At 38.6% G+C, this 27,407-nt stretch overlaps 1 protein-coding gene and 1 long non-coding RNA gene across 2 annotated transcripts in view; both read left to right on the top strand.

The window, feature by feature from the left end:
* Positions 1–27,407, top strand: part of LOC143740074 (uncharacterized) — a 503,207-nt gene that overhangs the window by 198,098 nt on the left and 277,702 nt on the right. The window lies entirely within an intron of this gene.
* LOC143740069 (kinesin-like protein KIF6) overlaps positions 1–27,407 on the top strand; it is a 204,534-nt gene that overhangs the window by 60,390 nt on the left and 116,737 nt on the right. The window contains exon 12 of the mRNA XM_077232147.1: positions 7,946–8,096. Within this exon, the coding sequence (XP_077088262.1) occupies positions 7,946–8,096 (151 nt within the window). The remainder of the gene's footprint in view (positions 1–7,945; positions 8,097–27,407) is intronic.

Raw genomic sequence — 27,407 nt, 5'->3', positions numbered from 1 at the left:
CCCGATCGGAACCAAACCAGTATAGGCCTATTCTCTGGACTCTCTAGATCAACAATTATCGAAAAAAAGTTGAAATTTTGCAATTGGGTGGCTGTAACAGGGTCATATAGAAAAGGGGCGTGGCAAAATACAGTCAAAAGCCTATAAATCATAAATAAAAACTCATAACTTCACAAAAATTGATGAGCATATGTGTCATAACATGGTGAAGAAGCATGCAAAGTTTCATGGAGATCGGACCATAGGTGGCGCTATAACTGTCAAAAAGGTCCCATTATTATTGCGTGTTCAAGCATGAAGTGCTGAAAACATATTGTAATTGCTATTTGAAAAACAAAATTCCCCTAAAACGCATCGTGCAGCCCAAACCGTAAGGCCTAGAAACTTGAAACTCGGCCAGATGGTAGACCATACTTTTGGGGAGAACCTATCAGAGTATGACCCCAATTGGCCCATAGGTGGCGCTACAGCAACCAAAAGTACTAAATTGCTCATAACTCCTAGGCCGTTGGTCCTAGCCTCAAGCTTTTTACACCACTGTGATCCTTGGCTTAAGACGGACAATATACGAGCAAAAAAAAGCAAAGTTTCATGGGGATCGGACCATAGGTGGCGCTATAACTGTTAAAAAGCTTCAAAACCATATATTTCCTATGGTAAATTGCCTGTATTAGCTGTAAATGGTCTTTTCCATCTATGATCATATAATGTTCATATCATAATGTTAAAAACCAGTGCAGTACAATACTCTGGACTCTCTAGATCAATAATTGTCAGAAAAAGTTGAACGTCTGCATTTGGATGACTTTAATAGGGTCACTTCAAAATGTGGCCTTGACCAAGTGTCCCCGAAAGCCTATATCTCTTCAATGAATGCTCAGATCTTCTTAAAAACAAGTCAGAACACGTGACTCTAAATAAGCATGACAATTTTCAGACAGATTGGAGCAAATATGCCTCTATAACAGTTAAAAAGGTGAAAATGATATGAACATAATGGCATATTAAGCCAATAAGTGGTATTCTACTGCCCCCTGCTGTTTAAAATAGTCATTTTGTCATGCTACTAACTAATATAATTCTATAATTGTTATTTAGACTTTATAAAATTACTATTTTAACATTTACACTCACATTTAGTCAAAATTTATCTATTGAAGTATTGCTGCTGACCATTGTAGCACATTGAGATTTGTGAATCCTGAAGGAGACTTGCAGTAAACATTTTGTTTTTCCATCACATAGTTCAAATGTCTGTATCTACAACAGAATGTGTGTGTGTGTGAGTGTGTGTGTGTAGTCCTATATTTCTAAATAAATGCTGAATAATCGGATTAATAGTTTACAAAGACATTATGTGAAATGCTTATAGACCATTAAAGTATATTTTCATAATGACACATCCCAATAGCATTGAAAAAAACAACAAAATGTATCTTTGTGTTTGTGTGTGTGTGTGTGTGTGTAAGCATTTGTCTAAATAAGAGTGCAAAATAAGAGTGCAAAAGCACCTGTGAACACCCTTTATTAATAAGTATAATGGCCAGCAGAGGGCAGTTGAAGACCACTAATTGGCTCGGTTTCATTTTGACAGGCTTGATTTTCACCACTATTCTGCACTAAAGCAAACTTGTTTTTCCATGTTAACTATTATAAGACAATCATTTTTTTGTCAGTTTATCACTTCATTGCTACTGACACTTCACATTAATGCTAGCAATGTGGTAAATCATGGTAAATCACGATAGAAACATGGTAAATCATAGTAAATAATACTATTACATGGTGTATCATGGCAAATCATGCTAGCAATGTGATGAATCATGGTAAATCATGCTACAATCCTGGTAAATCATTCTAGAATGTGGTATATCATGGTAAATCATCCTATAACATGGTAAATCATGGTAAACTGGTAAGTCATGCTAGAATCATATTAAATCATACTAGAATGTGTTCAATTGTGGTAAACCATGCTAGAAGAGGGTAAATCATAGTGAATCATACTAGAACTTGGTATATCATGGTAAACTATGGTAAATCAAGCAAGATTCATGGTAAATCATACTGGAACTAGGTAAATCATGAAAACCACACTAAAATTTGGTATATCATGGTAAATCATGCTAAAACATGGTCTATTACATCTATGATGTCAAGTCAAGTCAAGTCAAAGTTTATTTATATAGCACTTTTTAAAAACAACAAGCGTTTAGCAAAGTGCTGTACACAAACATACTTATGCAATCAAACCAACATGACCAAAATACAAAAAATAAAAAACAGTACAACAATAAAACAATAAAAGAATAAAACAGAACTCTCACACGGCGTCAAATGCCAAGCTGTAATAATAAGTTTTAAGATTCGATTTAAAAATAGTAATGGTTTGAGACTGCCTAATGAACAGGGGCAAACTATTCCACAACTTCGGTCCAGCCACTGAAAATGCTCTTTCACCCCTGGTTTTCAGTTTCACACGCGGGACTACTAAAAGCAAATGGTCAGCGGACCTAAGCGCTCTTGACGGAGCGTACTGCCTAATCAGTTCCGTCATATACCTGGGAGCGAGGCCATGAAGTGATTTAAATACAAACATCAAAATTTTGAATTTAATTCTAAAAGATACTGGTAACCAGTGAAGAGAGGACAAAACAGGTTTAATATGTTCTCGCTTTCGTGTACCTGTCAGCAAGCGAGCTGCAGCATTCTGGACCCTCTGCAGCCTAGAGAGAGAGGCCTGACTAATGCCTATGTAAAGGCCATTACAATAATCTAGACGTGATGAAATGAAAATATGGAGGAGTTTTTGAAAGTCTCTGGAAGACAGAAATGATTTCACCTTGGTGAGCTGTCTCAACTGGAAAAAACTCGATTTAACTACCAAGTTAATCTGTTTGTCCAGTTTAAAATCACAATCCATAGTGAAACCTAAATTTTTGACATAGGACTTCACTAATGGATTCAACTCAGCTAGATCAAAATTTTGCGATTCATAAGTACCTCCAGGGGTAAAGAGTATTACCTCTGTTTTGTTTTCATTAAAACATAAGAAATTTTTTGCCATCCAGGCCTTAATTTCCTCAAGACACTGCAGTAAAGGCGCTAACGTACAAGTGTCTTTTCTATTCAGAGGCAGGTAAATCTGGGTGTCATCAGCATAGATATGAAACGATATTCCAAATTTCCTAAAAAATTGTCAGTGGTTAAATGCTTGCTACATGAAACTTAATGTCTTCAGATGCTTTTGAGCTTAACTGCCTTAAATGCCTTAACTGCTTGAACACCGATAAATGCTGCTTGCAGCTTTAATTATTATTGTTATTATTTGTATTATTATTTGCATTAGTGCAATTGGTCAAATTGGTGTTATGTGAGCAAATGAATTGCATTCCCGCTTGAAACGAGCGTTTGTAAATATCTCAAATAAAAGTTGCGCTCATTCTTAAAGGTCTATCAATGGATCATGGATAATCGCAAAGTTGTTGTGTTTGGTGCTGCTGTATTGTATTTGCGGAGAAGACGCAAATTCTCCTCTAGCTTCTCCTCCATTTTCTCGGAACTAATGTTTTGGTAGGAACAAAAGTTTACATGGTATGTTTCTCTGGAATCAGCCAGCGCGAAGGACGTCTACATTCCGATTGGTTGCTGGCTTTTGCCGCTGCTTGCCGCTGAACCGCGTCATAGTGTCATAGCTCATTACCATAAAGTTGAGCTACTTTCAACTTTCTGATTGACGCCATAGTTGCCAAGTCTGCTTATAATACGTGACTTTGGGCTTTTTTTTTTTTTAGTAAGTCGCATTAAAACAGCACTGGTTACGGGTTGCGTTTTTTTGGGCGTATTAAAAAAATATGGTTGGTTGTTAGGAAAATCTGACAAGCAACTTTTTTTCAATCTCTAATACATTGATTGACACTGTCTGCTCACAGCTATAGCCAATCAGTGCAATCATATAAGTGCTGTGGCGTAATTCGTCAAAACATTCCGCCGAATCCGCCCCCTTATCCCCCTCATTGGAGAAAAATCCCGTTCAACGTGCAGGCAGACGGCACGCCCGACACTGTAATCCAAGCTATGATAGGGTAAATAAATACACATATTTCAATTTCTACAAACAATGCTTCCAACGAAGTGGTCCAATTATGGCAAAAAGTACAACAAAGACTGGGAAAACGATAAACAACTTAAAGACTGGATAGGTCAAGTGGTTGGTGATCAGAGTAAAGCGGTGTGCAGGTACTGTAAAACGGAGATTCGTGCTCACCATGGAGACCTCCTACAACATGTAAGCACAGAAAAACACAAGCGGAATGCCAAACCATTTTTCTCAACACGTCTAACAGACATCGGTTTTACAGTGTCAAAACCTTCGAATACACATCAAATGGCTGAGCTTCAGCTAGCAAGCTATATAGCTTGGCACACAGCAGTTAGTTCAGTTGATCACTTGGGTGAATTGGTAAATTCAGCCTTTGAAAAGGACGTGAGCATCCATCGTACGAAATGTACAGCACTTATCAGCAATGTCATAGCATGTTTAAAGACTTGCATGTTTAAAGACTTGCTAAAAGATATTGGAGAGGCTCCGTATTCACTGGCAATCGACGAGAGCACAGATGTCGCTTCGGTAAAGTCAAATTTTGTGTTTTTAGTTATTGTTGGTTTGGTGTGTTTGAGTGCTCATTATTACAATTAAACAGCAAAAGTTCAGTGACATTTTTATTTGTGCATGGTAGAAAGCAAATACTGACATGCACTGTATGCTCTTACACAGGAGCCTAAACTCTGAGAAAACGATAACGTTAAGCGCTCCAGAATAAAATATAAAAATTCAGAATTAAGCAGTGTAGCTGACTTACAGATTCAGTTAACATCCACAAATGAATTAGTGCGACGATTCAGGGGAGGTTCAGACCTTGGCTGGAGCAGCTACACAGTGAACTCCGAGAAAACGCTACGCTTGAGCAAACAGTTTGTGAATAGGCTACTACAAATGATGGCCGTGAATAAAATATAATATTCAGATTTTAAACCACAACCCTCTAATGTCAGAATGTTTATTTTGGGGAGTGGCCACTCAGTGTGCAGTGTGAGCCAAAGTGGCCAGCGGCTAGAGCGGCAAAAGCCATTGTGTGCATATTTACCGATATTTTTTGCATTTCTAATCCAAACAACGTCAAACTTGGCAATGCACTTACTCGTGCCCGTAGCAAAACACCTGTCAAGTTTGAAATCCATCTGACTAACGGTTCGAGAGATATGCAAATAACAGATATGCCTGTTGAAAATCAGTTTTTGTGCGTGTTTTTAGTAATTGTTGGTTTGGTGTGTTTTTGTTTGTCCAAACAAAATCCTTGAAAAATTTTTAAACAACCCCGCCAAATCACAGAGATTCCGATTCGCACTGGACTAATATTATCACAGGACCTCGGTGTTCGGCAAAATATGGTAGGTCATTTGCGGGGGAATTTTCACTTTACAAATTACAGACATGGCTGATTCGCACTGGATTAAGATCACAGACAACCTCCGCAATTGTTACAAATGACTAGAGGTCACCAGGTAATACTTATCCCGTGCGAATAGGGCTATAGTCATTCATATTTCTGAGGTCAATCATCATACATCATACATTGTATATATCATACACTGTTCATTGGCCAGAGGAGAACTTTTGAGAGCTTTTGGCATGCTTAGTTGGGGACATTTAATTTTCTTATTAAACATTAGACATTATTATATCTGCCTGCATTGACACTGTTATATGAGAACTGAACTGAGCTGGACAATGACATCAGTTTTCTTCAGAGCGGCTATATATATATATAAATTAACTAAATTAATAACTTTTTACAACAAAAATTTACCATCCCTGAACTTACTTAACCTGGACTATGATACTATTTTCTTCTAGAAACAAACTTTGTTGCATTATTTTCCTGTTATCTCTGTAAAGCTGCTTTGAAACAATCTGTAGGGCTATATATGTATAGGCTATTTTTAGGCTATTTTAAAGTTTCCCAATGTTGTTTTGGAGTCTCCTACAACAGGTTTACATGCATCAAAGGTCAAAAAACTGTTTAATTTCCTCATAATATACATTTGCACATCACCACATTTTCAATGATTGTCAAACGACTCGTCAGATGAATCAGTCTCTCTAAATCCCTCCTTTCCGCGATCTACTCTGCTCTGATTGGCCAGACAGCTCAGTCTGTTGTGATTGGTTTACCGCGTGTCGAAAAAACAAAAATGCCAATTGCCAAAACAACGTCAGCTCTGCTTGTCCTGAGGCTTCCTACACCGTAAACTAAACCCTGTAATGTGTCTAAAACTAAACAATGACGTCAATTTTACCATATCCGAGCGCGAGTCCGATGATGAAACATTGGAAGAACTAGTTATTCAACCCGAACCTCCATCGCAAGGACGACTCGAGCAGGACGTTTCTCAGTGATACGCTACTCAGTTTGAGGTACATTATGAGATGTTGCAACTGTAATTTACTCACCATCAGCATTAACAAGTGCATGTCTATCAACAAACTGATTATTTTACTTTTACTAATATATTTACTAATTTATTTAATATATTGCAGTGAACACGTGGAAACTGTATAACAGTGCATGAATGCAATGTATACATTAGTCGAGCTCTAGCATAAATGACTGATGTAACATAAATCTTGCTCCATGCTTAATCTTACCTCAAAGTAGTGAGAACGACAGACAATCTGCATTAATAGACACAGTTTTATGTAATAGTGGCCCACAGCTGATTACCAGACATATTTCAGTAAGACAGGATAGAGAACATGAGTTAGCCAGTTAGCAGGAGATCTACACAATATAAAACTCAAAACTAAGTATTTTGAACACCATCTTCAAGAGCAAGTTGTTTGCTTATCCTGCATTGAACTCCAAGATTTGAGAAGCCGTCGTAAGTAAAACAAAGGGAACACAGAAAAAGTTTAGGATTATACTGCTGTGGTATTGTGGTAAAAATTAATTTTAACCACTAATTCTTGACATGCTCGTCCTTGGGCAGTGAAAAAAAATGACTTTACCTTCACATTGTAGAGCACAGCATCTTGGTTTTCTTGGTATCTGCGTCTTGTATATAATATACTGTGTATATACAGTATATATATATATATATATATATATATATATATATATATATATATATATATATATATATATAATAGCGCAGCTCTCCCTGTCAATGTTCTAGAACTCCCTCAACACCTGCGTTAAAAATGATCTGGTACTGCCCCTGCTGCGTGTGCAATAAGTGCGCGGGCAATATTTTAATGTTTCGTCTTGATGTCACAGCGAAACCGCTTATGACTCGTTTGAAAAACGATTAATTTCATTGACTCAGAGTCGACTCTTACTTTTGAAAGACAATAACTTTATATACGGTGCACTTTCAGATTTAAAACTTTTTAGGATGTTTTCATTCACTTAGAGCTATGTTTCACACTACATGAAAGGTCATTTTCAAAAATCCATAATTGGGGCCCTTTAACAATCACCACGATAAGCTGTTCACAGTTTTTAGGGAACTCAACGTTGCATCATGATGTTGATGCTTTAGGAACACTTCTGTCCAACCTGTGTCTGAGGCCCTGTCCACACGGAGATGCGTTTAGTTGTATACGTAAAAAGTTTGTATCGTATCGGTGTTTCGTCCAGATGGATCCGGCGTTTTTGACTGAACCGCTATTTTTTTTAAACTGGATCCCAGAGTGGATTAATCTGAAAACGACACCCTTGCTTTTTCGTGTGTACAGCCAATCCGTATATTTTGTGAAACGATGATGTATGATGAATACACGTGTATTCACGTGTAACACGTGTCACCCCACGTTTGATTTATTTATGTTTTATTTATGTAATTTAAAAGTATTACATATCAATCAAGTTTCCTTCCTCTTCAGGTGAAAGTGCGAGAGAGACTCTCTGCTCAAAATGGGGTGAGTAATGGCAGCAGTCCTCCTTTAAAGGGGATATCTGATGAAGAGGACAGAAAATCACATGCTGAACTCCAAAAGCTGCGGGACAATGTGACCCACCGTGATAACGAGATCAGTATCCTTTACTCAACTTCATAATAATATAGTTATTTTATAAACCTTAGATTTTGTGTCTCACTTGGACTAATTTAAATATGATAAATCTGAGGTGCTAAAACAGTCTAATGATCACTCTGTTGTTGCTTTATTCTTAGCCCAAAAAAAGTAGGTACACTTAAATTTATTTACAATAAAGTATAACAGTCTGGTTAATGTAAATGATGAATAATGAAAAATATTATTCAAATGTATGCAAATAAAATCTAATAACTGGATGTTTTATATATTTTGTTATACTTGATATTTTTTCTATCATGATAACTCTCTAAAGATTTTAGCATGGTAATGAACATGACAGTGTTAATGTATTTGGTCTTGGCATAATAGATCTACTACGCTGCTGCTGCTGCTGATATTGCTGCTGTAGTTCTAGATTATTGCTGTTGCAAGAGCAAGTGCATGGGCTTGCTACTGCCAATATAAACACCAATACGCTGCTTTGGCATGTAAGACATACTGCTGCTGCACAAATAGCATATATAAAATTGCCTCCAACACAGCTGAAAATGAACAAGCCAAAATGTGTATATGCTGCTTTAGAATGTTGAACACACTGCTGCTATATGATAAGCAGGAGACAAGATGAATGATGCCCCTCCCCAAAAAACAGGCAGGTCAATCGCCACGACATACTTCATGTACTGCTGCTGCTCCGAGAGCCATAAGAACCACAAGTTTGCCATGTTGGTGTGCCTTGACCTGCTTTGACGAATAGCTTAACACTAGTGGACTACTGCAGTGTGTACCTGGTCGCTTGACCAAGTCAAGTCACCTTTATTTATACACTCACCTAAAGGATTATTAGGAACACCATACTAATACTGTGTTTGACCCCCTTTCGCCTTCAGAACTGCCTTAAAGCTACAATATGTAAGAATTTTGCATTACAATATCCCATAATCTCAAGGCCAGTGTTATATATTTTGTTAAGTTGATTACTTACAATATCCCAAATGTTTCCAACTATTTTTAAATCATGAGAAAATTGTGATTTTAACCAAGGAAACGGGGCGTTACAGCAGGGGGGAGCTGGGAGTCGCCAGTCAATTGCGTCATATCCGAGTTACCCTCGGTTTCCGCTCGTACTGCGTGGAGTCCTTGACAAATGCGGAAGTTGTAGTTGTAGCGTCTGTCAAGCTACAAACGTTAGCTTGTTTCGTGCAGTCGTTACGGAACAGTTATTCTTTACCGATTGCAGCTGGTTCTGTCGACAAAGCATGCTTAATTTTATATTTTCCAAATGTAGCATTCGTTAATAGTTATGTTTATGTAAGGGAAGTATTATTGCTTTAGATTTGTGTTTAATTTATTGACATTGTTTATCACGTCTGATGTTTATGGCCATGTAAATAAATATATAACATGTGTTATAAATAAAGATTAATCAGTATTTTGGCAAATGATGTGGGTATGTTCGAATGTACTTTTACAACAATTGTTTAGAACATGTAAAACTGCAAAGCATTATCACAATAATGAATTCGACATACAGTAACATCTATGATAACCAATTTAGTATTAAACCTTACTTTTCTTGCGGTTAATTCATTTTAATGAAATAAAAGTGTGATGAGGTTCAAGAGTCATGAAGGAAGAAGACAGGGGTCTGCGTGACTGAGACTCGTAGTTTATTAAAATAAAACAAAACAAACAAAGTCGCACACAACGCGCATTCATCGTGGCAACCGCGACGACACAAAACAGTTCAAAAATGAGAGCTCGGATCCACCGGTTTTCTTTCTCTGCTTCAAATTTTCTCTCCAGTATCTCTCTCTTGTTCCAGTGCGCGGCTTATAAGCGGTCTCTCCACGCCGATCACTCTTAATAAGACACAGGTGTTCGTCATTTGCACTTGACCTACTTCCCGCTCGTCTGTTCTCTCTCCCATTACAGACCACGCTGAACCACGCCACCCTCGCCAAAAAAACAATTCATTATAAAAAAAAATAACCTCATCCATGAATATGATTTTCCGATTCCCGTCTGACTGATTTACATCCACGGTGGAGTTTAAAACGACAGTTCCCATCATTCCACACTCCTTCACATCGTCATCAAGCTACGCCGTTGTTGTTGTTTGGAATGTAGCGCCCTCTAGCGGCAAACAACTCTTGCATATTGTACCTTTAATTCTACGTGGCATTGATTCAACAAGGTGCTGAAAGCATTCTTTAGAAATGTTGGTCCATATTGATAGGATAGCATCTTGCAGTTGATGGAGATTTGTGGGATGCACATCCAGGGCACGAAGCTCCCGTTCCACCACATCCCAAAGATGCTCTTTTGGGTTAAGATCTGGTGACTGTGGGGGCCATTTTAGTACAGTGAACTAACTGTCATGTTCAAGAAACCAATTTGAAATGATTCGAGCTTTGTGACATGGTGCATTATCCTGCTGGAAGTAGCCATCAGAGGATGGGGACATGGTGGCCATAAAGGGATGGACATGGTCAGAAACAATGCTCAGGTAGGTCGTGGCATTTAAACGATGCCCAATTGGCACTAAGGGCCCTAAAGTGTGCCAAGTCATCATCCCCCACACAATTACACCACCACCACCAGCCTGCACAGGCATAATGGATCCATGTTCTCATTCTGTTTACGCCAAATTCTGACTCTACCATCTGAATGTCTCAACAGAAATCGAGACTCATCAGACCAGGCAACATTTTTCCAGTCTTCAACTGTCCAATTTTGGTGAGCTCTTGCAAATTGTAGCCTCTTTTTCCTATTTGTAGTGGAGATGAGTGGTACCCGGTGGGGTCTTCTGCTGTTGTAGCCCATCCGCCTCAAGGTTGTGCGTGTTGTGGCTTCACAAATGCTTTGCTGCATACCTCGGTTGTAACGAGTGGTTATTTCAGTCAAAGTTGCTCTTCTATTAGCTTGTATCAGTCGGCCCATTCTCCTCAGACCTCTAGCATCAACAAGGCATTTTCGCCCACAGGACTGCCGCATACTGGATGTTTTTCCCTTTTCACACCATTCTTTGTAAACCCTAGAAATGGTTGTGCGTGAAAATCCCAGTAACTGAGCAGATTGTGAAATACTCAGACCGGCCAGTCTGGCACCAACAACCATGCAACGCTCAAAATTGCTTAAATCACCTTTCTTTCCCATTCTGACATTCAGTTTGGAGTTCAGGGCTGCGTTCCAAACCGCATACTCAATGAGTAGGTACTTAATTTCAATAAGTACTTACTTAACGAGCGCTAAAAGAGTAGGTACTTTATAGCCAAATCTCGTTGAGTATGAATGCGATCCGGACATCATCCGCCATTTTGACGTTATCATGTGACCTACGACACGTTATCACAAGCGCAACAACTTAAAAGATGAACGACACGTTTAATTCATCTATCTGTAAATATCTTGATATTGATGAAACTTGCTCATTTTGTGGTATTGTTGAAGAAACAGCTGCCAATTTATTTTGTGAATACATTTAGGGTTGATTTAAGTTGTTATATTTTAAACCCTTCTAATGTGACCCACAGTTCCTTATAACGATTTTTTAAGAAACCCCAAAATCGTTATCTCTTGAATATGTTGTTAATTTCTTTATTTTATACCCAAAAAGTTTCTCCTTTAAGTTTTCCTCTTTTCTTGATGAATTTACCTCTCGTTTCATCCCTCAGACAATAACAACAAAACTATTTTTTAATGTATTATGAAGAACTATTTATATTTAAAGATATTTAGCCTTGTTATTGTTCTTTTTTCCTGTGTATAAATATCATATTATGATGTACACAAACCAATGATCTTTATGTTTTCTGTTCTGTCATTATGATTGTTCATTGTTAGATACAACTAGTATCTTTCCATGATCTTTATGTAATAAGTTTATAAGTTTAAATTATATGAGCGACAGGTGCACTAACACTTCATAACATCAGTAACTCGACAGCACAACCTAGAACAGTTTTCCTCTGCGTTTACTGTCTGCAGTGCACAAGGAGACGGGCCGCTGCTCGAAGATCTCCTTTGGAGAAACTGTTGACTTTATACTCGAAAAATGCAAGTATCGCTCATAAAAAATTAATATTACCTCAGAATGAATTGCATTGTTAGCCCACCCCAAAACTTAAACAAAATAATATTTAATGCTGACCAATACTTAATTATATTACTTTTTTTATATACTAAAAATTATATAATTTAATAAAACAAGCAAAATGTAATTTTTGTCATATGAGTTATGCATGAATACACGTGAACATCTCAATTGTCAGTCAAACAATGAATTAATGCATACATTAAATAATTATATTTTATATACTGACAACAATAAGAAACATGAATAAATGAGTAAAAGAACAAATAAAAGTAACCATCACACAATAAACAAATGCATGCACATGAAACAAATCTTTATTCAAACTACAAGCATGTATTTGGGCGCTGAAGCCCACATCCTACTGCCATCTCAACACAGCGGTTCCCATTCTGCGGCTTTATTCTGATGAATTCACCAGAGGTGTTCGTGCCGGAGCTTGTTGCTGCGCTGCGCTTCACAATCTGAGGCGATAGGGGCAGATGGAGAGATCTTATGACAGTCTCATCCATGGCACCGTTTCCAGGATTCAGCTCTGGGCTCCTCATCCTCAGTGCTCACACCAGTCTGAATAAAAACATGTTTAGTTACTTTATAGATTTGTTTATTTACCTTATTTACAGCACATTAGTCTAATGTCAACAGTGTTGACAACAGTGAATTAACGTTATCCTATCCTATGATAATGCCACACATACATCACTCAGATGTCTTTTTCATGTTGTGATGTGCTCATCTGCAATATGTCAATACTTACAATATTTTCCTTTCAGATGTAAATAGACATTTTAAATAAGCGTGTTTAAGATGTATATGGTTATGTAAATCCACTATAGAGACGTTACGTGTTCTTAGAGCTCCCCTGTTAGCTAGCTATACAAAACATGTTTTTACAGCAAAATCACAACTATATTATACTGTCTAACTACTTTACACCTTCAACAGTTAAAACGTCTACTCTATTGTAGTTTAACACATAAGGAACCGTGTTTACTCACATTTGAAAACCCCCGGCGTCGCTGATCTCCGTGATGTTTGATAATGACGTATGCTCTCGCGTGGCCCCCTGGGATAGAAGAGTATCCATCAGTTGAGCACTCAAAAATCGGGCCGGAAGCAGTAAGCCATCCGGGAACTTCTCCCCTACTCTTTTATGAATACTGATGTTTCGAACGTACTGCTTCCTTCACGTACTGTTTTCGCCTACTATATAGTAGGAAAGTAGGCACATTCGAACGCACTTAAGTCCAAATCTCGCGATAATTGGTACGTCACCCAGGTAATTCTCGCCTACTCTTTTGGATTAATACATACTTTTCCGCTCGCCTACTCTTTTCCCATACTAAATAGTAGGGAAGTATGCGGTTTGGAACGCAGCACAGGAGATTGTCTCGACCAGGACCACACCCCTAAATGCATTGAAGCAACTGCCATGTGATTGGTTGATTAGATAATTGCATTAATGAGAAATTGAACAGGTGTTACTAATAATCCTTCATGTTACTGTATAGCGCTTTTTACAATACAGATTGTTTCAAAGCAGCTTTACAGAGATAACAGGAAAATAATGTTGTGATAATATTGTTAAATATAAAATTATTTGTACCCAACTAAGAAAAAGGCGAAAAGGCGACAGACTACTAGTGACTTGACTTATGTGTATCTGGGCTAGTGAAGCCCAGGCATAATATCTAGTGGCTTAACAATGTGAACCTGGGTGCCTTAGGAAAAAGCCTTAGGTTTTTTAAAGTAATGACCTAAATAGCTACGTGTGCCTGAGCAATAAAGCTCAAACTTAACTTGTTAGAAACGCACACTGTATGTGTGTTGTTAATAAAAATAATATCATGTTGCATGGTGATAGAGAAAATAACCCCCTGCAACCACCTGAGCAAATATGTTTAAAATTCATTGTCACTCGATAGTTGTCATTGTCATTATCCACTTCCCAATCATTTTTAGGGCCCAAGCCTTGAAAAGGCGAGGGCCCTATTGTTTTCCTTAGGATTATTTATTAGGGCCCAAGCCTTGAAAAGGCGAAGGCCCTATTGTTTTCCTTAGGATTATTAGGGCCCAAGCCTTGAAAAGGCGAAGGCCCTATTGTTTTCTTAGGATTATTTATTAGGGCCCAAGCCTTGAAAAGGCGAAGGCCCTATTGTTTTCCTTAGGATTATTTATTATATTTATTATTAGGGCCCAAGCCTTGAAAAGGCGAAGGCCCTATTGTTTTCCTAAGGATTATTATTATTATTAGGGCCCAAGCCTTGAAAAGGCGAAGGCCCTATTGTTTTCCTAAGGATTATTATTATTATTATTATTATTATTATTATTATTATTATTATTATTATTATTATTCTAACGACTATTCGGGCACTTTTGGGGCTCTTAACGTGCACGAAAACTCTTGAAACTTTGAAAAAAGAAAAAAAGTCAATATTTTATCTAAAATGTAAGTGATTTGACGTGTGTGTGTGTGTGTGTGTGTGTGTGTGTGTGTGTGTGTGTGTGTGTGTGTGTGTGTGTGTGTGTGTGTGTGTGTGTGTGTGTGTGTGTGTGTGTGTGTGTGTGTGTGCGTGTGTGTGCGTGTGATTGTGATTGTGTCTGTTACAGTGATTGTTTAACCCTTGTTAAAGTTTAGGCCTTGTCTTTTTGGATATATATCTTTTTATATAAAAAAATAGCATACAACCCATATATTTTAAATGTATTGTTTGCTTTAAATTACATTGAGATTTGTATGTTTGGTAATTGAACCTGAATGAATTTTAAATGAATGTGCTATATTTCAGATCATATATTTGTTTTCCTTCAAATTTGAACTAACACTAACTTTATTCTCATCTGAATGATAGATTATTTATTTATGTATAAAATAAAAACACATTTGATTTTTCTTTTTTAATCAATGTAGAATGTGTAACTGAAAAAATAAACAGATTAGGGCTCTGTTCGAGGACAAGAAATGAAAACCAATGCAATATGATGAATGTCCAAAAGATTTTTTTGCTTTTAAACTATGTGTGTGTGTGTGTGTGTGTGTGTGTGTGTGTGTGTGTGTGTGTGTCTGTGTGTGTGTGTGTGTGTGTGTGTGTGTGTGTGTGTGTGTGTGTGTGTGTGTGTGTGTGTGTGTGTGTGTGTGTGTGTGTGTGTGTGTGTGTGTGTGTGTGTCTGTGTGTGTGTGTGTGTGTAAGAGATTTTGGTTGGGTGACAGTTGTAGCTTAGCAGTACAGTTTGACAAAAGCACAATGTTGTGTTTTATTGCGATTGTACACAAATATAAGTAAACACTTTGCAGTTTGAATAATGTCCTGTATGAACAAAAGGACGGAGTATGTTATTATGTCTACATTGTTCAATCACGCCTCACACACACACACACACACACAAACTATTTTTCTAATCAGATCAGGCAAATATTCTGTCTTGGCACACTTCATATAACTTTCAAACTTGTGTACTTATTTCATGTGTCCATTAAGTCCAGGAGACCGTAGGGTGTCTCATTTTTCATTTTAGGTTTCAGAAGGTTGCTCACGCATACTTTGTGGTTGATATGTGCCCTCAATGCACACTTTTGCAGAGCCCACACCAATGCAAGCTCTACAGCACACATCTTCTCAAAGGTCAAAGTGGGGTTACGTTATTGCCCGTCATGCACAGTAACCCCAAAGGCACCGGGGTGGCGGTGCCACCGGCTTGTTTATATATATATATATATATATATATATATATATATATATATATATATATATATATATATATATATATATATATATATATATATATATATATATATATATATATATATATATATATATATATATATATATATATATATATATATATATATATAGCTGCGAGCAGCGATGAAGGGCCAAAGCCGGCGGCACCGCCACTCCGGTGACTTTAGGTAACTAAAGGCACCGGGGTTGCGATGCCACCGGCTTGGGCCCGTAATCGCTGCTCGCAGCTATATTTATTATTATTATTCTAACGACTATTCGGGCACTTTTGGGGCTCTTAACGTGCTCGAAAACTCTTGAAACTTTGCACACGGGTCAGAACCCGCGGCCATCAGGGCCGGGCTGAAGATGGTACCCGGGCGTGGCAGGGGGGCTCGACAGCGCCCCCTGGAACGGGGTCCGAAAACTTGGTCCATAAATCAAACACGCTTGCATGTAATAATATGAAACTCGGTACACATATAGATCTCATCGGTTCATATATACTTCATGCTCTTACTTTTTACCCCAGCCCAACAGGAAGTCGGCTATTTAGGGTTGTTTGTAAAACGCATGCAATGGAATTTAAAGTACTTCTCCTAGAGAATTCAAAGAAATGCCACGAAACTCGGTCAGCATGAAGTCAAGACATTGAGGATGAAAAATTGCCAGGGGATTTTTGATATCTCGAACGGTTTGGCCGTGGCGAGGAAACGAATTTATGGCGAGAAACGTGAAACAGGAAGTGTGTTATAACTTCAGCATACATTAGCTGATCTTAATGAAACTTCAGCAGTTTGTTCGTTGTAAGAGGCCGATCACATGGATGTGACTATTGTGAGTCAAAGTTATAGCGCCACCAACTGGCAGCAGGAAGTGTGTCACTTTCAAAATGCTTTGAAATCACCCTCTTATTTTAACCCGATTTGCTTCAAACTTCATCTGTATAATGTAAATGCACGGCAGATGTAGACCTGTGAAAGGATTATTGATATCTTAGATACTGGTGCCATGGCAACGCATCAAAGTTTAATATTCTTTTTGGATGCTTTTGAGACTCTTAGCATGCCTGAAATTGCTTAAAATTGCATGAAACTCGACAGACAGATCACATTTATTAGCCTGTAGACATGTGCAAAGTTTCAGAAACGGGCGTGGTGCAGGGACTCAGTAGCGCCACCTTTTGACAAAAGTGGGGGGGTTAGTTTTATAGTTTTACCTACAATCATAAAACTCGGTACGCATATTGTTCAGATCAAGCCAGACAACTTTCTAATTAACTGTCATTAGCTCAGACCAAGAGGAAGTCAGATATTTTGGTTTGAATATGGTCATTTTCTCTCTCTCTCTCTCTCTGAGCCAATATGGCAAGCCGTTTTAACATTTAATCATTTTAACGTACTAGTCTCTATTTTCATGCTTCTAGTACTTATTTTTTTGATACTAGTATCTATTCCATTAAGTACTAGTACTTATTCATTAGCGACTAGTGCTTATTCTTTAGTACTAGTGCCTATTATTTAGATACTAGTGCTTATTCTTTAGATATTCTTTTGAATACGTATTAGTAGCTAATGAATAAGTACTGGTATCTATTTAATAGGTACTAGTATCTAATGACTTAGTACTAGTATTTATTGAATAAATACTAGTATCTATTAATAGGTACTAGTATCTAAAAGGTCATTTTCTCTCTCTCTCTCTCTCTGAGCCAATATGGCAAGCCGTTTTAACATTTTATCATTTTAACCTACTAGTCTCTATTTTCATGCTACTAGTACTTATTTTTTAGATACTAGTATCTATTCCATTAAGTACTAGTACTTATTCATTAGCGACTAGTGCTTATTCTGTTTAGAATATTAAAAGTGCTTATTTAATTTTTTTATGCTTATTTATATTTTTAGAGCAGAAAATCCGAATTTTCTGCTTATTCAATATTGCATCTAAAATGGAAGTGACTTGACGTGTGTGTGTGTGTGTGTCTGTGTGTGTGTGTGTGTGTGTGTGTGTGTGTGTGTGTGTGTGTGAGAGAGAGAGAGAGAGAGAGAGATTGTGTCTGTTACAGTGACAAGAGTTTAACCCTTTAAGGCCTTGTTTTTTGGATATATATCTTTTTTTATTAAAAAAAAGTGCATACAACCCATATCTTTTAAATGTATTGTTTGCTTTAAATTAAATTAAGATTGTATGTTTGGTAATTGAACCTAAATAAATTTAAAATTAATGTGCTATATTTCAGATCAATATATTTGTTTTCCTTCATTTTAATCAACACTAACTTTATTCTCATCTGAATTATAAATAACTTATTTCTGTTTAAAATAAAAAATCCCGAATAATCCAGACCAACCAGAGCGCACTATTTCTACAACATCATCAGTGCTGAAGCGGAACTACCAGAGCCGTTCGGCAGATTGCCAGCAGATATTTTGTGTCACGTCGTGCACAATAACCCTAAAGGCACCAGGGTGGCGGTGCCACCGGCTTTATATATATATATATATATATATATATATATATATATATAAATATAGCTGCGAGCAGCGATGAAGGGCCAAAGCCGGCCCTTTAGGTAACTAAAGGCACCGGGGTTGCGGTGCCACCGGCTTGGGCCCGTAATCGCTGCTCGCAGCTATATTTTATTCTTCTTCTTCTTCTTCTTCTTCTTCTTTTTATTATTTTACTACCTTTTGGGCACTTTTGGGGGCCTTAACGTGCTCAAAAACTCTTGAAACTTTGCACACGCGTCAGAACCCGCGGCCATCAGGGCTGGGCTGAAGATGGTACTCGGGCGTGGCAGGGGGGCTCGACAGCGCCCCCTGGAACGGGGTTTGAACACTTGTCCATATATCAAACACGCTTGCATGTAATAATCTGAAACTCGGTACACTTATAGATCTCATCGGGCCAAACAACTTTCGTGCTCTAAGTTTTACGTCAGCCCAACAGGAAGTCGGTTATTATGGGTTGTTTGGAAACTCATTTTCTATATTTTTCTTACGACTATTCGGGCACTTTTGGGGCCCTTAACGTGCTCGAAAACTCTTGAAACTTTGCACACGGGTCAGAACCCGCGGCCATCAGGGCCGGGCTGAAGATGGTACCCGGGCGTGGCAGGGGGGCTCGACAGCGCCCCCTGGAACGGGGTCCGAAAACTTGGTCCATAAATCAAACACGCTTGCATGTTTGAATATTATGAAACTCGGTACACATATAGATCTCATCGGTTCATATATACTTCATGCTCTTACTTTTTACCCCAGCCCAACAGGAAGTCGGCTATTTAGGGTTGTTTGTAAAACGCATGCAATGGAATTTAAAGTACTTCTCCTAGAGAATTCAAAGAAATGCCACGAAACTCGGTCAGCATGAAGTCAAGACATTGAGGATGAAAAATTGCCAGGGGATTTTTGATATCTCGAACGGTTTGGCCGTGGCGAGGAAACGAATTTATGGCGAGAAACGTGAAACAGGAAGTGTGTTATAACTTCAGCATACATTAGCTGATCTTAATGAAACTTCAGCAGTGTGTTAGTTGTAAGAGGCCGATCACATGGATGTGACTATTGTGAGTCAAAGTTATAGCGCCACCAACTGGCAGCAGGAAGTGTATCACTTTCAAAATGCTTTGAAATCACCCTCTTATTTTAACCCGATTTGCTTCAAACTTCATCTGTATAATGTAAATACACGGCAGATGTAGACCTGTGAAAGGATTATTGATATCTTTGATACTGTTGCCGTGGCAACGCATCAAACTTTAAAATTCTTTTTGGATGCTTTTGAGACTCTTAGCATGCCTGAAATTGCTTAAAATTGCATGAAACTCGACAGACAGATCACATTTATTAGCCAGTAGACATGTGCAAAGTTTCAGAAACGGGCGTGGTGCAGGGACTCAGTAGCGCCACCTTTTGACAAAAGTGGGGGGGTTAGTTTTATAGTTTTACCTACAATCATAAAACTCGGTACGCATATTGTTCAGATCAAGCCGGACAACTTTCTAATTAACTGTCATTAGCTCAGACCAAGAGGAAGTCAGATATTTTGGTTTGAATATGGTCATTTTCTCTCTCTCTCTCTGAGCCAATATGGCAAGCCGTTTTAACATTTAATCATTTTAACCTACTAGTCTCTATTTTCATGCTTCTAGTACTTATTTTTTAGATACTAGTATCTATTCCATTAAGTACTAGTACTTATTCATTAGCGACTAGTGCTTATTCTTTAGTTCTAGTGCCTATTCTTTAGATACTAGTGCTTATTCTTTAGATATTCTTTTGAATACGTATTAGTAGCTAATGAATAAGTACTGGTATCTATTTAATAGGTACTAGTATCTAATGACTTAGTACTAGTATTTATTGAATAAATACTAGTATCTATTAATAGGTACTAGTATCTAAAAGGTCATTTTCTCTCTCTCTCTCTGAGCCAATATGGCAAGCCGTTTTAACATTTTATCATTTTAACCTACTAGTCTCTATTTTCATGCTACTAGTACTTATTTTTTAGATACTAGTATCTCTTCCATTAAGTACTAGTACTTATTCATTAGCGACTAGTGCTTATTCTGTTTAGAATATTAAAAGTGCTTATTCAATTTTTATGCTTATTTATATTTTCAGAGCAGAAAATCCGAATTTTCTGCTTATTCAATATTGCATCTAAAATGGAAGTGACTTGACGTGTGTGTGTGTGTGTGTGTGTGTGTGTGTGTGTGTGTGTGTGTGTGTGTGTGTGTGTGAGAGAGAGAGAGATTGTGTCTGTTACAGTGACAAGAGTTTAACCCTTTAAGGCCTTGTTTTTTGGATATATATCTTTTTTTATAAAAAAAAAAGTGCATACAACCCATATCTTTTAAATGTATTGTTTGCTTTAAATTAAATTAAGATTGTATGTTTGGTAATTGAACCTAAATAAATTTAAAATTAATGTGCTATATTTCAGATCAATATATTTGTTTTCCTTCATTTTAATCAACACTAACTTTATTCTCATCTGAATTATAAATAACTTATTTCTGTATAAAATAAAAAAATCCCGAATAATCCAGACCAACCAGAGCGCACTATTTCTACAATATCATCAGTGCTGAAGCGGAACTACCAGAGCCGTTCGGCAGATAGCCAGCAGATATTTTGTGTCACGTCGTGCACAATAACCCTAAAGGCACCAGGGTGGCGGTGCCACCGGCTTTATATATATATATATATATATATATATATATATATATATATATATATATATATATATATATATATAAATATAGCTGCGAGCAGCGATGAAGGGCCAAAGCCGGCAGTACCGCCACCCCGGTGCCTTTAGGTAACTAAAGGCACCGGGGTTGCGGTGCCACCGGCTTGGGCCCGTAATCGCTGCTCGCAGCTATATTTTATTATTATTATTATTATTTTACTACCGTTTGGGCACTTTTGGGGGCCTTAACGTGCTCAAAAACTCTTGAAACTTTGCACACGGGTCAGAACCCACGGCCATCAGGGCCGGACGGAAGATGGTACCCGGGCGTGGCAGGGGGGCTTGACAGCGCCCCCTGGAACGGGATTCGAAAACATGTCTATATATCAAACACGCTTGCATGAATTAATATGAAAATCGGTACACATATAGATCTCATCGTTTCATATATCCTTCGTACTCTTACTTTTTACGCCAGCCCAACAGGAAGTCGGCTATTTAGGGTTGTTTGGAAACGCACGCTCAGGAATTTGAAACACTTCTCCTAGGGAATTCACCCAATCATCACCAAACTCGGTGTGCATGAAGTCAAGACATTGAGGATGAAAAATTGCCAGGGGATTTTTGATATCTCGAACGGTTTGGCCGTGGCGAGGAAACAAATTTATGGCGAATAATGGAAACAGGAAGTGTGTTATAACTTCTTCATACATTAATTAATCTTGATGAAACTTCAGCATTGTGTTCGTTGTAAGAGGCCGGTCACATGGATGTGACTATTGTGAGTCAATGTTATAGCGCCACCAACTGGCAGCAGGAAGTGTGTCACTTTCAAAATGCTTTTAAATCACCCTCTTATTTTTACCCGATTTGCTTCAAACTTTATGTGTATAATGTAAACACACGCCTGATATAGACCTGTGAAAGGATTATTGATATCTTAAATACTGTTGCCATGGCAACTCATCAAACTTTAATATTCTTTTTGGATGCTTTTGAGACTCTTAACATACTTGAAATTGCATGAAACTCGACAGACACATCACATTTATTACCCAGTAGACATGTGCAAAGTTTCAGAAACGGGCGTGGTGCAGGGACTCAGTAGCGCCACCTTTTGACAAAAGAGGGGGAGTTAGGTCTATACTTTTATCTACAATCTTAAAACTCAGTATGTATATTGTTCATATCGAGCTGGACAACTTTCTATTTTAAAGTTATTAGCTCAGACCAACAGGAAGTCAGATATTTTGGTTTGAATGTGGATGTTTTGGAGAATTTTCTCTTCCTCACTCTCTGACCCTACGTCTCTCCGTGTGTTTGGGGGAGGGGGATTTGTCTGCTGAGTGAGAATGCTTTTATTTTTGTTTTGCAAGATTTTGGTGCCCTTAACGTGCTTGAAAACACTTGAAACTTTGCACACAGGTCAGAACCCGCGGCCACCAGGGCGGGGCTGAAGCTGGTACCCGGCTTGGCAGGGGGACTCGACAGCACCCCCTGGAATGTGATTCGAACACTTGTCCATATATCAAACATGCTTGCATGTAATAATATGAAACTCGGTACATATTTAGATCTCATCGGGCCGAACAACTTTCGTGCTCTAAGTTTAACGACAGCTCAACAGGAAGTCAGCTATTATGTTCCCTGCCATTCTCTGTGTGTGTGTGTGTGTGTGTGTGGGTGTGTCTGTGTAGGGAGGGTGAGAAGGAAAGGGGGGGGGGGGGCGGCGTGGGGTGGTCTCTTCCAGTGATAGTTTAAACACAAAATCATAAATAGGGATATACTGCCCTCTTGTGTCCAAAATTATATTTATACGCACTTTTATTTATTTATTACATGTATTACGCACACACACACACACAGTTCGATCGCGCCCGCGCCTCTCTCTTTCTCTCACACACACGCACGCGCACACACACACACACACACACCCACACACACACACACAGTTCGATTGCGCCCGCTCCTCTCTCTCTCTCACACACGCACACACACACACACACACACACACACACACACACACACACACACACACACACACACACAATGTTCTATCGCGCCCGCGTCTCTCTCTCTGTCTCACGCACACACACAGTTCGATCGCGCCCGCGCCTCTCTCTCTGTCTCACGCACACACACAGTTCGATCGCGCCCGCGCCTCTCTCTCTTTCTCACACACAGACACACACACACACAGTTCGATCGCGCCCGCGTCTCTCTCTCTCTCTCTCTCACACACACACACACACACACACACACACACACACACAGTTCGATCGCGCCCGCGCATCTCTCTCTCTCTCTCTCTCTCACTCACTCACTCACTCACGCACACACACACACACACACACACACACACACACACAGTTCGATCGCGCCCGCACCTCTATGGGATTAGATTTCGGTCACAATTCTGCGCGCGCAAGATCACATTTTGAGCGCGCAAAGGGGCATTTCGCACGCCGTGAACTGAGTTTTGCGGAGAAATGTTCATCTCGCAGTTAAGAAAATATTTCGAGCGAACGAAAATCAATTTTGCATTTAAAATAAGTATTTGGATGTGCGCAGACGTTCTCTTTCGCATGTGCAAAGTTTCACTTTCTTGCTCCTTTCATCTTTCATACCAGCCGTGCGCTCTCTAAGCGCAGACAGCTCGCTTGCTCAACACAACCCAGCTGCTAAATTCTGATTGGCTAGCTTGTCAACCAATCACAAGACTCCCTGCATCACCGACTGTGGAAGAGGAAAAATACATGGTGGAATATATTTATGTTTAATTTGTTTAATGGCTTGATTTAAGTTCAAATGTCTACCACTCGACGACCACAGTTTATTTTTTAGCTTATTTTAAGCTATTTTTTTTTAGCTTATTTTTAATCGAAATCAAATCGTACTATTACTGTACATAATGACATGTCCCAGTGTTTGCTACCCCTCAAGTGGTAGTTCTAACTTCTTTCTGAACTGCAAGTTATGTAATTAACATTAGTAAAATATGAATGTGACCGAGCTGGGGTCTCAAATTTTACACATTTTCAGAAATGAAGATGGACAGACTTTTCCCCTTTTAATGAAATAAGTGTGTAAAAACGGTACATCACTCACATTAGAATAAAAAAGCCATCAAATAAACGTAGAAATGCAATGTAATAACGTTAAAATAATAATCAATCTACTTGATATCCTTGGAATTATTTAAACAAAAACATTCACAGCAGAGATGTTCTGTAAAACAACTATCATACTAAAAAATATACTTTATTTTCTTATATACTATTTTAGGATAGATAGTGTGCACATTGGGATGCAGGCTTGTTACCCTCTCTGCAAAAAAATAAAAATCTAATTATGAGAGTAATTATATAGAAGTCGTGTGAGTCACACACCCAAGATTTTCACTTACAGTTATATTTGCATATGTTTGCATTGTTACCCACATCTTTTTCTTTCTTTTTTTTTTTTGCAGTGAGAGGAACAAGCCTGCATACCAATGTGAACACTATCCATCCTAAAATAGTATATAAGAAAATACAGTAAAAAAAATTTAGTATGATAGTTGTTTTTACAGAACTTCTCTGCTGTGAATGTTTTTGTTTACTTGAACTTAAATTGAAGTTTTCAATCCATTAAACAAATTAAACATAAACATCTTCCACCATGTATTTTCCTCTTCCACAGTCGGTGATGCAGGGAGTCTTGTGATTGGTTTTCAAGCCAGCCAATCAGAAAGGAACAAGAAAGTGAAACTTTGCACATGCAAAAGAGAATGTCTGAGCACATCCAAACACTTATTTTAAATGCAAAATTAATTTTAGTTCGCTCAAAATACTTTCTTATCTGCGAGACGAAAATTTCTCCTCAAAACTCAGGTCACGCGCGTGCAAAATGCCCTTTTGCGCGCTCAAAATGTGATCTTGCGGGCGCAGAATTGTGACCGAATTCTAACCCCATACACCTCTCTCTCTCTCACAAGCACACACACACACACAGTTCGATCGTGCCCGCGCCTCTCTCTCTCCCACACACACACACACACACACACACACACACACACACACACACACACACACACACACACACACACACACACACACACACAGTTCGATCGCGCCCGCGCCTCTCTCTCTCCCACACACGCACACACACACACACACACACACACACACACACACACACACACAGTTCGATCGCGCCCGCGCCTCTCTCTCTCTCTCTCACACACACACACACACACACACACACACACACACACACACACACACACACACACACACACACACACACACACACACACACACATATTGGAACGTCAGTTAAGTACAAAGCCTATAATAAAGAATAGTTTAGCATCCAAATACATTGCAAATGTTGAAACCGTTTGATTCTAATTAGAGAGTTACGTGAGCCCAACACCACTTACTTTCACTTTCGCTTCACATTATTTCGGTTACTTCTTGTTTATAGTTTTTTAAAATTCTTGTTCTGTTCCATATATCATTAAATTTAAAGGATTGCTTGTGTAATATTTTGAGTGTATCATCAAATCAGAATAATTCTCTTGGTTTAGTGATTCCCTAGTTATTTTTTAATTTATTTTTTCATTGTTCTAATCAGGTAAGGCAGGTAATATTCTCTGTGTCTTTATATATATATATATATATATATATATATATATATATATATATATGTATATATATATATCATCTGAATTATAAATAACTTATTTCTGTATAAAATAAAAATTCTAGAATAATCCAGACCAACCAGAGCGCACTATTCCTACAACATCATCAGTGCTGAAGCGGAACTACCAGAGCCGATCGGCAGATAGCGAGCAGATGCAGCATATGTGTTGTATCGAGGCAGGGTCAGGCCAGGAGAATCCATTTGCAGCTTTTTTATTAACAATGGTCAAGACAGGCAGGGTGAACAATGGCAAACAGGGCAGAACAGAAAAGGCAGAGACAAACCAGGTTGACAGGCAAAGGACAAAGACCTCCAGATAAATACTGAGCTTCTGGATTTACACATTTAAGTGCTGCAAAACATATTGACCTAAAAATTACTGTAAATTTAAATGATCTCATATATGTGGCTATTGTGGTTCACGATCATAGGCCCTGTCCCCAAATGGCACACTTCTTATGAATTTTCGGTCTTGTGTACTTATTTCATGTGTCCGTTAAATCCATGAGACCGTAGGCTGTCTCATTTTTCATTTTAGGTTTCAGAAGGTTGCTTACGCATACTTTGTGGTTGATATGTGCCCTCGATGCACACTTTTGCAGAGCCCACACTGATGCAAGCTCTACAGCACACTTCTTTTCGACAGTCAAAGCGGGGGTTACGTATTTGCACGTCGTGCACAATAACCCTAAAGGCACAGTTTGTGGCGGCTTGTTTTATATATATATATATATATATATATATATATATATATATATATATATATATATATATAAATATAGCTGCGAGCAGCGATGAAGGGCCAAAGCTGGCGGCACCGCCACCCCGGTGCCTTTAGGTAAAGGCACCGGGGTGGCGGTTCCACCGGCTTGGGCCCGCAATCGCTGCTCGCAGCTATATGTATATATATATATATTTATTATTATTATAGCCCAAGCCTTGAAAAGGCGAAGGCCCTATTGTTTTCCTTAGGATTATTTATTATTATTATTTTATTTTACTACCTTTTGGGCACTTTTGGGGGCCTTATCGTGCTCAAAAACCCTTGAAACTTTGCACACGGGTCAGAACCCGCGGCCATCAGGGCCGGACGGAAGATGGTACCGTGGTACCGGAAGATGGTACCTGCGTGGCAGGGGGGCTCGACAGCGCCCCCTGGAACGGGATTCGAAAACATGTCCATATATCAAACACGCTTGCATGTAATAATATGAAACTCGGTACACATATAGATCTCATTGGTTCATATATCCTTCGTACTTTTACTTTTTACGCCAGCCCAACAGGAAGTCGGCTATTATGGGTTGTTTGGAAACTCATGCTCAGGAATTTGAAACACTTCTCCTAGGGAATTCACCCGATCGTCACCAAGCTCGGTAAGCATGAAGTCAAGACATTGAGGATGAAAAATTGCCAAGGGATTTTTGATATCTCGAACGGTTTGGCCGTGGCGAGGAAACAAATTTATGGTGAATAATGGAAACAGGAAGTGTGTTATAACTTCTGCATACATTGACTGATCTTGATGTAACTTCAGCAGTGTGTTCGCTGTAAGAGGCCGATCACATGGATGTGACTATTGTGAGTCAAAGTTATAGCG

The sequence above is a fragment of the Siphateles boraxobius genome, unplaced genomic scaffold (genome assembly GCF_051911475.1).
Source record: "Siphateles boraxobius isolate OS27281-9 unplaced genomic scaffold, OSU_SipBor_1 164, whole genome shotgun sequence".
In the NCBI taxonomy this organism is placed as follows: Eukaryota; Metazoa; Chordata; class Actinopteri; order Cypriniformes; family Leuciscidae; genus Siphateles; species Siphateles boraxobius.
Note: the sequence above shows the minus strand (reverse complement) of the source record. Positions and strands in the feature narration are given on the sequence as shown.